Here is a 12,644-nt window from a genome sequence, read left to right on the forward strand (position 1 = left end):
CACTGGTGTCCCCGTGCTCAGTCCGATGGTTGGCTGAGAGCATCCACATCTGTATTGGTCAGGCTCTGGCAGAGCCTTCAGAATATTTTATACATTTTAAAGATATACATAGAGAAACTCTTCTCTTCAGAGCCTCTCCTTATCCCCTCTCTCCTCAGAAAGGGTCTATGTGACTTCCCTCCTCCCACACATTCCCCAACCACAGAACACGGCTCTACTGTTTATACTAGCCAAGGCATCTCTGAGCCAATCTGTCTCTCATTGTTAGCCTCCTGCATAGATAAATTAGTCACGGTGTCTATCCTCAGATTCATGTTTTCGTTTCTATCTCCTTGTCCCCAGTTAACCCTCTTCTCATGACTTGTCCTCTTAACCATCTCCTCTTATCCAGGTAGGGAGATACTCTTTGCCTTACTTGTTTATTTTATTATTTCCATATGTAATTTTCAAACTTCCCCATTATGTCATCTCAGGCAGGTCTGGAAAGCCTTTTCCAGAACACTGAGAAAGATCCTTCAGCGGAGCTAGAAAGCTGGATCGCAGCATCATCCCTGCAGCCAGTAGATGCTAGTACAACCACCCGAGATTCCAATTATACATCATTATCTCTCCTCTATCCTCAGTTCCTCCGATCCTGCTCAGGCAGAAGCTAACATCTGTCACCATTCCATGTAGCCTGGAAGAAACCATGTTTAAACTACTCAACAGGACTAGAGTTGGCCCAGCCAATAGGTTTCTGGGACAGCGCCAGCAGGTGGGAGAAGAAATGGCCCTAGCTAAGTCTTTGCTCCTTCATTTTCCATGAACTGCTTGTGAGTCACAGCTTCAGCCTGAAGGCAGTCACCAGCCTGTGCCAGATGAGGCAGCTAAAACCAGCCTTTGCCAGACTCTTTCTGTTCACTAAAAAAACAGAAAAGCAAAATGAGGCAGTCTTGGAAAGGAAGGAGCTAAAGCCAAAGTTCTGTATGTCGCTGGGCCTAGATCCCTGCTTGTCCCACACACCAGAAGCGGGCTTCTGAATTAAGGATAACTCAATTGAAATGGAATTTGGGTTGCCACCCAAGACATGGAATTCACACTTTGAACCTCGTCAAACTACCTGTCCAATAAACAAACAAACAGAAATGCTTTTCAGAAGAATGTGAAACCGGAAATAATCCAGAGTCTCCGAATGCAACATTCACAATACTGTCCAGAACCAATAGGAAACCACTCAACTCTCTGCAGGAAAACACGACCCACGTGCCTCATGCAGAGCAGATGCTGAACCCAGCAGCGAGCTCAGAGCAGCTGTTTTCACTATGCTTCATGAGAAAGGGCTAGAAAATGACACAAAAGAAATAAAAGCTATTATCCAAAAAAAAAAAAAAAAAAAAAAAAGAAACTAAAAAAGCTAACGGCAGGCCTGGGGGTGCATCCCTGTAACCCCCAAATTCCTGTGCTCGGAGGGAGAATGAGAATCTGACCCCAAGTTCAGGCTAGCCCGGGATTCTGAGGGAGACCTCGCCTCAAAGAAAAATATCTAAAAAATATATTATCTGAGAAAAAATAATTCACTGGGCTTAGAGAGAGAAGGAAGAGGTCAGCAAATGTGGAGACAGAGTGACTAAAAGCTACCTAATCTGAACCAAAAGGGGGGAGACTAAGGCAGAGAAGCAGACGAATAGGAACATAGATTCTTGATGAAATAATGGGCAAAATGTCCACAAACTCAGTCAAAGGGGCACATCAAGGAAGCCAAGGCTCTGAGGCTTCCCGGGCAAGCCTAGCGCTGAGAACCTTGCCTTGTCTTCATCAGGCCTCAAACACCCCCACCCCGAGCCCCACCAACTCAGATAATTGCAGCCTTGAGTAACAGAGAATCCTCAAAGAAAACCCACACAGTTCAGTCAGCATGTCAAGACGACTTATTACCATTTCTTCCATCCTTCCTGGCTTTGGAAAAGGGTAATAAATGCCCTTTCTCTTTTACTCTTCCTTTCTTAATCTCACTTATTTAGCAATGAGCCTTATCGATAAAATAAAATAAATTTTAAAAAATTGAAAAATAAAACAAGAGTCTATACTAGTCATCCCCCCCAACATCCTCCCTTCCTCTCTCTCTCTCTCTCTCGCTCTCTCTCTCTTTCCCCGCAAGCATGCATGGATGAACTTCCAATGTACTCTACCCACATCTCACTCCCTTTTAGAGCACTACGTAACACTGCAGAAGCTGGCTTAGGCAACAGAAATATTGTCCCAAGTGGGCTCCCAAGTCTTTCGTCTATTGACAGCCTAATGAGAGGCAAAGTTAGAAATGCTAACTTTTGTCATAACTTGATGCTGGATCTAGCTAAACTAAAGGCAAGTCCTCTGCAGGAGAATTACCAAACGCTGCAAAGTTTTTAAAAGAGAAAAAAAAAAAAAAAAAAAAAAAAAAGGTTGTTTTTTTTTTTTTTTTCCCAGTAAAAAGGACTGGAACTCGCAGGCATTCCCCTTCTGACACCTGCTTTAAATCCCCACAATTTATAGTCAGTAAGAGTTGTGTGCAGCTGTAATCAGGCCTCGTGCTGGGATGATAACCTTTCCAGAAGCCAGGTGGGGTTTGTGTCTGGACTTAATCACCAAACTCAGCCAAGCCGGGACACCAAATGACTTTTTCATGCAGCAGGTGGGAGCGTGGTGTCCAGCCTCAGACGCTATACAGGGTCCACCTGTAGATAAGGAAATGAGTGGAGTACCATGGGAGTGGAGGGGTGACAATCCACGCAGATGACACATCCCATCCCCTAAAAGCCTCAGGGGAGGCAAGCTGCTTTACATTCCTGAGAGTAACTCAGCTTTTCCTCAGTCTGGGATGTGAGACAGCAGTGCGAGTGAGATACAGCAGAGTAGCCGCCACTAGAGTTTGTGCCTGACTTCCCTTTCGAGGGAAGGATAAAAGGGAAAAAAAAAATCTGCTATAAGCTTTCTCCCCAACCTCAGGTTCTGGGCTTGAACATAGAACCTTACAGGTGATACGCAAGTGCCCTGTGACCGAGGTACACCCCAGCTCCCGGGCCGGCTCCCCACCCCACCCCACGCCACCCCACCCCCATTAGTAACTGGATTCCACCCCTTTCTCTTGTTTTAAAGCTCTGTAATCCTTAATGGTATGGGAAATTCTTTCAGTAGCTAGGGACCTCTTGATATAAACTGGATTTATCGTTACTGTGGCTCTGGTTGAGGCGGGGAACCTGCTGGGAGATGGGTTTATTGTTATAAATGACACGGGCAAAGATAACTTAGCTCAGGTCAGAGATTAGTATTTTGCGTTAGGAAGGAGGAAAATATGAAGGGCTTCCACGTCTGAGGGCCTCAGAGCTGGGCAGTGGGACCGGGATCCTGCCTCAGAGGATGGATGTGTGTTTGTTCTCCTAAGATTTAGACATGAACAAGAGCATCTCGCAAAAATCAAGTCTCGATCAGTTTCTGTCCTATACTTCCAGGACAGAAAATACTTTTCCGTCACAACGTTGCTAAAGTTAGTGCCTTTGATCTCACAACAAAGTGTTCTTCCTTTCTTGAAAACTGGTTGTAAAAAGGTGAGAACTGATGCACCCCGCAGTAGAAAATGAAGTCTGAAGTCAGTTCCCAATGCTATGTTCATCCCTTGCAAACCAGTGCACCACGCATGCGCACAGGACGCCTCCTTGATTTGGCCTGTAGTCTCTCAGAATAAGCAGCAAAGCTCGGGAGAAGCCCACAGTCTTTGCTGCGAGCTCTGGGGCCCTGGAGAAGATATTTTCTTAGCAAAATGAAGCCCAAACTGTAAGGTTCAGGTTCATGTCATTTAATAAGCTGTAGGTTGAAAAAGGCAGCTGTAAGTTGCATTGTTCAAATGTACCAGGACCCAGAACCACTGTCCTTAAACCAGGTCACGTACAATAACTGCTAGGCATCAGACAAATCCCTCAGCTTCCTGCCTTTCTCAAGATGTCCCTGTCCAGTAGCTCCTACCAAGCTTAGAAATCCCTTAGCTTCATTCCTCCCCTTAGATGACCTCCTGCCCTAACCTAGACATGGCTTCTATGAGTCTAGCATACAGCACCTGGTTTTTAGATAAGAACACTTACAAGTCAAACTCTCAAGAGAGGAAGTTTCCATTATTTTGGGAAAAAGATGTCATGTTCCACCTCGGGCCAGCTGGAATCATTATTAAAACCACACAAAATTACCATGCAATAGGTGAACCGGGGGGGGGGGGGGGGCACTCAGCAAGTTGTCCACGCATGTGTGCTACCCACGTGCTGTGAGGGAACAAATGGGGTACACTGTTAGCTCCACAGCACAGAAATCCTGTCTTTTGGAGATGAGGGATAGGGAGACCAAGAACACACCAAGGTTCAGGTGGTTTCTACGAGAGACTGACTGGCTGGACCTAAAATTCCACCCAACTGCATTCAAAGATGTTCCTAACACCACAGATGACTAAGCCAGGCATCACCATCAGGAAGCCACTAACCACACTGTCAATGGAAAATACACAGTCTTGTGAGTGCAGAACCCTCAGACTGAGCACTTTCCCCATCCCCTGGCAATAGGAACCTCCAGGACATTGACAGAGGCAACTCCATGCCTACATGACCCTAGATCCTAGCAATCTCAACTTGGAAACCAACTAGAGTATAGCAGGATCAATTGAAAATTAAGTATGTTCTTTGCATATCTTGAATATTTGTGGGGTCTCTAATTCAAAATCCATAGCGCCACAACAGAAGGGCTCATTCTTTATTACCAGTCTTTGTTTTCCAGCCAAGTTGTTATGGAACCTTCCACAAAGCCAAAAATTCCTTTTCCAGCAGCAGGCCCTCTCCTTCTACCTTTAACTTAACCACCTTTAAGTAAGACAGACCAATATAGACCCGACCCTCCACTTCAACAGGCAAGAATTATTAGTAAGAGAGTGTTTGGTAATAGTTAAGAAAGCTAACAACTACAATAATCTCTTTCAGAGCTATCTAGTACATTAGCATTAAGGCTCTGATGTTGAATTCCACACTGCACGCTGTTACCTTGACATGACACTATACATTACTAGTTTCAGGTCATCCGTTTGTTTACCAGCCAATCTTTGCCCTCACCTGCATGTGGTCAGACCTTCCATTGGTGCAGATGGTTTCCGGTAGCACCACTCGGGCTTGAAGGAATTTCTGGGCAGGTAAGACTGATAGATCGGATAATTCTCGGTGTACTCGGAGAGAAGACGTGTTTTCTCTGTTTTATCATAAATCTTCGTAGGGAGATGTGGACAGCGATGCCGCCTACAAAAGATACATGGGGAGTCTGCTTAGTTACTTTCTTGACAGGAATACATGCAGTCTGAAAATTCTTGTCCTCCAAAATGTGATGCAGACTGGCTTTTGCCATTAAAATTCAGAATTTAACCTTCCTTTCCTCTATTTTACCATGTACATGTCAAAACTTAAAAGGTTGCCTCAACCGTTTAATCGAAATATGTGGATCATAAAATTACATGCAAGCATGGCTGATGTTCAACTGTCAATTGTCACACTGCTTGTGGAAGTGTTTAAAATGGTCTACACCCTAATAAATTACTTTGGTGTCCAACTCTTCTGCGAGTCACCAGACCCAACTGCCCCTCTGAGAAACCAGAGGTAGAAACTGATCAGGCAGCTTCCAGATTCCTGACACAGGAGTCCTGTTATCCTTGGTCAGAAGCTGGACATGTCCTTGGCCCTGTCCTGGTCACAGGCCAGGAATGCCAGATAAGGGTTGTGGTTTGCTACCTCTCTCCTCCTGAGTGAGCACCCCTTCCTGGAAGCTTCACACATTAGGGTGCAACCTAAACCCCAGTGCAGATACCGATCCCCTCTGGTGAACAGCTTTGGAACTGGACCTCTGGGTCAATTTCAGCTCATGATCTTAGGGTCTCAGCAATTACGTGGGAGAGGAAGAATGTTGGGTAGCTACATGAGGACTAGAAGCCTGAAGGCCATTGAGGTCCACCCTAGACCCTGTCTGGAACACTAGAAAGGAAAATATCACAGACGTCCCTCCTCATCCCCCCCCCCTTTGCCCCCGTCAAAAGAAGGAGCTATACCTGTACTTGGTGGAAACAGCTGATATCCAAAAAGTAGAACATTAAATAGAACCCTTCCCTCCCTCAGGAGTCAATGCAGAGAGTTGGAAAGATAGTTCAGTGATCAAGAACACTGGCTGCTCTTCCAGCGGACCAGGGTTCGATTCCGGGTACTCACATGGCAGCTCACAACTGCCTGTAACTCGTTTTAGAGTCTCTGATACTTTAACAAACTTAGATGCAGGGAAAGAAAAATCAGTCCAGTTGGGCCTGTCAATCACCTAGCCAGGAGTCCATGGAACCACCCCTCTCAAGCTGACTTATCAGAAGACATGATAAAGAGATGAGAGGAATCCCCCTTAGTGAGATAATGTGTTTTCCCTTCCCAGAAGCCCCTCACTTTCCGACAGCTGCTTACAGAGCCTCCCTCATGGCTACACTGCTAAGCCTTCCTGCTTCCCTAAGTATAACCTCGCCTTTTCCTACTTTCCTTTCAGAACCTGTCCAGAAGCCTAAGCATGCCTTCCCTGACCCTCCAGGCCTTCTCTTCTCTCTCTCAAGGCCTTACTCCCTCTCAGCCACACTGCTGTTGCTAACCTCCAATGCAAAAGGCGTGGCTTCCGCTCCTCCCCTTCCCTATCTCCTGCCAAGATTCTATTCTTCCCAACAGATGTGCTCCAAGGCTCTGCTCTGGGCCAAACTGGTGAGATTTCTAGCTGGGTTCCCAGGTCGGCTCAGAGTATCACCACTGCACACAAGTGAAATCACACAACCGCCTAAAACCACCTGATTTCTTTTATTTTATTTATATGTCCAAATGGCATATGCCCATGTGTGTGCAAATGCACACTCATGCATGCATGTACAGAGACCAGAGTGGGAGTCAGGTACGCCATCATTTTTCTCCTTTTTTTTTGAAACCAAATGGCTGGCCATCTCTGTCCCCCAACCTGGAATGACAATTATGAGCAACCATACCCAGATTCACATGGCCATTGGAGATTCAAACCCAGGTTCTTGGACTTGCACAGCAAGCACAATTGCTCGCCGAGCCATCTGCCCAGTCCCTACCTCAGTTCGGAAGTTTACAGAACCTGTGGCAAACAATTTTCACACAGCAATTCTTCTCATCTACTCTTTCCAGTCTCGTCTCAATTACTACATCCTCAGAAAAACATACCCTGGTTATCGTACACCCAAAGACATTCATTACCACTCTCCATCTTCTTATCAAGTGCCCATCCACTTCCTCCAATCAACCTTCATTTGTTCATTGCTCACCTCGTCTTTCAGCCTCAGGACCTTTCGCTAACTCACTGCTACATCCCTGATACCTAATAGTCTGATTAGCACAGTTAGCATTTGGAAAATATTGATTGATTGAAAGACTATGTGTAAAAATTAAATGACTTATAAATGAATACTATTTAAGCTGTAATTTATAGTGAGCCTTTCCCACTTTACATACACATTAAAAAAATGAAACTCTCTACTTATAGATGGGCAAAGGTCAGCTGTTGTAGCTTCCAAAAACTAAATAAGTAGTATATAACTTATGTGTGTATGCACACACAAAGCCTAAGAGCTGACAGATCATCAGATACAAATATCTCAAGACAGAGTTCTCAATGATTTCAAACTTAGACATACCAAGAAATAACTAATATTTTACCTTTTTTAAAAAAACTAGGTCTTGTTATATAGCCCTGAATGACCTCAAATTCAAAATCTTGCTTTAGCCTCCCAAGAGCAGAGATCACAGGTGTGTGTCATCACACACAGCTTATTTTTATATTTTAATTACAGAAATCAAGACACAACACTCTGGGATAGCACATGGGAAGCAGGATCAAAGAGGAGAGACCAGGAGTTTGTGGCTGCTCAGTGTAAGCCATTTCTATCCATGAGGATTCAGGAGAGCAGAAACTCTCATTCTTTGCAGATAAAGATGTGAAAGTGATATACTATGTGCCTGTGCTCAAGACGCACAAGGAAAAGAAACTCAAACTTGGAGCCCACCTGAGCTACATGGAGGGACCCTGTCTCACTAAAATGGTAGACAGACAGATAAATATTTTTAAATACTCAGCTAGAAGAGCAGGCTTTGTAATGACTGGCTTGTTTTGCAGTGTTCTAGATCGAGCCCTAAGCCCTAAGTTCATGATTGAACTAAACCCCTAGCCCTCTGTCAATGCTACATTGGGGTCTTACTAAATAAGAATCACCCTCCTGAGCGTTTGCCCAGTTGAAAAGTTGACATGTATACTTTAACAGCAACTAACTAAAGGTGGTAGATAAACAGATAAAGTGTTGTATACCCAGACTCCAGCCGGGGAAGCAGACCAGTGCCCCTGCTCAGCCATCGTCACAGAAGCTCTATCCTGCAGCAGATGGGAACAAATACAGAGATCCACAGGCAGACATTACGAATAGAGTAAGAGTTTTTTGAACACTCAGACCTAAAGGAGATGTCACCATCAAATCCCTCCCCCCAGGAAACCCTGAGGAAGAGGAGACAGAGTGTAAGAGCCAGAGGGCATGGAAGATACCAGAAGAACGAAGTCCTCTAAGTCAGCATGATCAAAGCTCATATGAACTTACAGAGACGGAGGCAGCATGGGTCTGTGCCAGGTCAAGTAGATATAACGCAGAGTTACTTGGGAAAAGGGAGCCTCTTTGAATGATTGCCTCCAATCAAGCCCTGTGGGCATGTCTGTGAGACATTGTCTTGATTGATGGTTGACTTGGGAGGGTCTAGCCCACTGTACTAAACACCACCCCTAAGTACATGGGACTGGGCTGTATTTTTAAAAAAATATCTGAGCCAATGAGCAAGCCGGAAAGCATGGGCTCTGCTTTGAGTTCCTGCCCCAGCTTCCCTCAGTGATGGACTGTGGCCTGGAATGTGAGCCAAATAAGCCCTTTCCTCCCTAATTTGCTTTTGATCAGAGTATTTTTTCACAGCAACCGAAAACAAATGAAAACGTATGAGATCTAGACATTTGTAAAAATCAGCAGAACTAAGGCACAGGGTGTGATATCAGCACTCAGGAAGCAGAGGCAGAAGAATAGCACATAAGGGGTCAGCCTGGGCTATACAGTAAAGCTCCATCTTAAATGCCAGAAGAAAACCAGAAGTAAGAATACAGAAAGCACTTGCTTTGATTGGTTGGTCAGTAATGTTTGAGGCAGGGACCTGTTCTGTGGCCCTGGATGGTCTCTTACAAAGTTAAGCATCCTTCTGCCTTGACCTTCTAGGTGTCACTATTATAGGTGTGTGATCCCACCACACTTGGCAAAAAAAAATATAAAATAATGAGAGCTGGGGTACACAAATCAGTGATGGCAAACCTGATTAGCATACAAGAGGTCCTAGGTTCAATTTCAAGTACCAGTAAATAATACATATGCATATACACATTATATATTTAATATATTTATTAAATAGATGTTTAATTGATATATTTATTAAATGTAAATGTATTTGTATTTAATATATTTGTATTTAGATATTAAATTTTAATTAATTAATATTAAATAAGATTTAGTAAGATTCTCATTTTGTTTATACCAAAATTGATTTATTTATTTATCATATGACAATGCTAATACAAAATGTTAATAAAGAGAAAACTAAGTACATAAGAAAGAATAAATGGGACTCTGATAAGAATTTTCTGTAACTTTGTTCTAGAGAGCAGTGTGTTGCTTTTTTAAAGGTTAAAAGGTAAGTAGGCTGTGTCCCAGGCAACAGTAGTCTAGTTGCCCCTGCTGTTAATTCAACAGTTTGCAGACACATTGCTGCTTCCACTGCTCTTCCATACATCTCTCTCTAATCACATGTGAATAGCAAGTGCCTTTACATTACATTCCTGTTCATTTCGGTTTCATTTGTAAGGCTGTAAATAGAAAAGGCCTTAAGATGTTGTCTTGATTGCTGCTCATTTTTATCATAAAAAGCTTTGACTCATGGTAAATATTTGATATATAGTCTCCCAGCTTATGGATACATTCCAAAATCAACGCCAGATGCCTGAAGCCATAGACAGTGCTGAACCCTATTTGTACTCTATTTATGTGATTCATTTTTACCCAGGTCTAAGTTTAATTTGTAAATCCAGCACAGAAAGGGGTTATAAAGAGGTTAGCGATAACTGAGTATAGACCTCAGTGGCCTCAGCATATGACGTTTTTTCTCCATTAAGTTGAGAACTCACCTTTGCATTTGAGGGAACACCTTACTGGCTCCTTTGGTATATCCAGATGTTCTTATAGTTTGGGACTATTATTAGGTAATATAAGGATTGCTGTGTATAATCCTTTCAATACCACAAGTTGATCTGATAGATGAACACTAGGCTAAACATTGGAGGGCAAGCAGCAGAGACAGGGTGGAAACACTGGATAAAGTGGTGAATAGTAAAGCTGGCAATAGACTTAATCTCACTACTCAGAAGGGCATGTAATTTTAACTTGTGAGTGACTTCTAGAATCTCCCACTTAATATGGCCATACTGTATTCAACTGTGAAGTTACTGAAAATGCAGAGAAACCAGACGAGGAGGTCACTATATTCCTGTTTACAAGGAGATCTTCCACAGACCCTATATACTTTATGGTGTTAAATGATCAACAGAACTTTTTTAAGCACACATCGTTAGCATTTAATGTATAATATTAATCATATCTTATGCACATTCACAAAATAGTTAATAGCCATTGCATAGATGAGTTCACTCTAGAGAGAAACTAGTGTTTTCAAAATAAATGCTTCCCGCTGTATATGAAGATAGTCTGTTCATTCCTGTGTTCATACTCAATCCAGCCATCTGAGTTCTCACTTGAAGCCAACCATTTTAGGACTCCTACAAACCTCAAACCAAAAGCCAGGAAGTTCAACTTAGCAAAAATAGCACTGCACATATATTTCATTCACACACTCTTGAGAGAAAAGTCAAGCTCTCCCTGAGCCTAGCTTGAGCCAGGCATTCTGAGTCTAACGAACTCTACAGGCAGAGGAAGCTTCTCCTGCTTCAGAGGCCGAAATGTTCCTCTTGGCCTGTTGCTATTTCTCCTAAATGCAGTATATTATAACCATTTATTCCAAAAGAAAAATAAATTTAATGGCAAAATTCTACAATGTGATCTGTATCTTAAAGTGAATTTCAATGTGGCAATAAAGCTTCCGTACAGATTGAAGTTCCAGCAAAGGAAATGTGTGTTGACATACATTTATTAAACAGGTTTTATTTATCACACGTACGAGTTAACTGAACATTCCTCTTACTTTAAAACATCAAAAACTTTTGCTCTAAAATGTTTCATTTGGCAAGATATCCCAAATTTTGCAATAGTGGCACTTACAGCCTAGATGTAACCAACAGCTGTCTAATTGGACTGAAGACCCACTCAACAGGAGGGAATCCATACCTGGAATTTTACACGATTTACAAACCTAGCCCACTTTTTGTGGGTGATGAGGTCATAAACCCTAAAGGAGAATTCACTATTGCCAATTTCCTAAACCAGTGTAACTCCCAACTACACTCTAAAGCCTTACTTGTACCCCCACAGACAAATGTAACCCTCCCCTGTCACCAAAGAAGCTTCTTTTATAGCAGACAGAGGCCATTACAAAAGTATAGAACTGGGGTGGAGGGATGGCTTAACAGTTAAGAGCACTTGTTCTTGCAGAGAGCCAGGTTTGATTCCCAGCACTCACATGCTGGCTGATCACTATTAATAGCTATAGTCCCAGAGAACCTGATACCCTCTCCTAGGACCAGGCATACACATGGAACATATATGTACATGCATACATACAGGCACTCATACACATAAAATAAATCAAAAAACAATTTTATAAACCCACAACTGGTCAACCTGCAGGGGAAAATGTCTATGGAGTGCACATCCCCGGTTACTACATCTACTACTTAACCCTACACCTAAGATCCAGGGAACATTGGTTCATAAGGTAAGAGAAAGGTTGTAAAAGCCAGAGAGTCAGGATATCTCCCAAAAGGTAGAGTCTTCTATATATGGCAGGAAAGCCATTAAATCTTAACAACACAGTTTCTTAAACATGACCTGCGTATGATACCACCAGTTAACATACCAACTTGGATCAGGGAAATTTCACAAGGCTCCACCACTAGATGAGAAGCTATAGGTAATTAGTGGCGGCTGAGAGAGAATCAGTCTTCTCTCTGGTTGAGCTACTTAGAGCTTATCCGATCTCAACTGCTCAACCCTAAACACATGTGCAGATAAACAACAATAAATGGATTCAGCAGTGTGTGTGTCACTATAATAATTCAATATAAGTAGCCATAAATCTGAGAGGGAGTCAGGGGACATGGGAGGAGTCAAAGGGAGGGGAGAGAGGGGGAAATACTGTAAATGTAGTACTCACGTATTATACTTTTAAATTTTTTTAAGTGAAAAAAATAAATGTTTCATGGTCTAAGTTTGCTCAAAGGGTTCATATCTCCTTCATCTGCCTGTAGCATAGCATAGTCTGAGATCTCTCAAGACTCTGAGATCCATGTCTTTGATCATCTACATGCCCTTGGGATAAAGA

General features: G+C 42.9%; 1 protein-coding gene across 2 annotated transcripts in view; it reads right to left on the reverse strand.

The window, feature by feature from the left end:
- Window positions 1–12,644, reverse strand: part of Saxo1 (stabilizer of axonemal microtubules 1) — a 113,879-nt gene that overhangs the window by 38,213 nt on the left and 63,022 nt on the right. For both annotated transcript variants that reach the window (XM_017320434.1, NM_001081096.1), the window contains exon 2: window positions 5,103–5,282. In XM_017320434.1, coding sequence (XP_017175923.1) covers window positions 5,103–5,125 — 23 coding nt within the window. In that variant the 5' untranslated portion in view covers window positions 5,126–5,282. The remainder of the gene's footprint in view (window positions 1–5,102; window positions 5,283–12,644) is intronic.

The sequence above is a fragment of the Mus musculus genome, chromosome 4, assembly GCF_000001635.26.
Source record: "Mus musculus strain C57BL/6J chromosome 4, GRCm38.p6 C57BL/6J".
Taxonomy (NCBI): domain Eukaryota; kingdom Metazoa; phylum Chordata; class Mammalia; order Rodentia; family Muridae; genus Mus; species Mus musculus.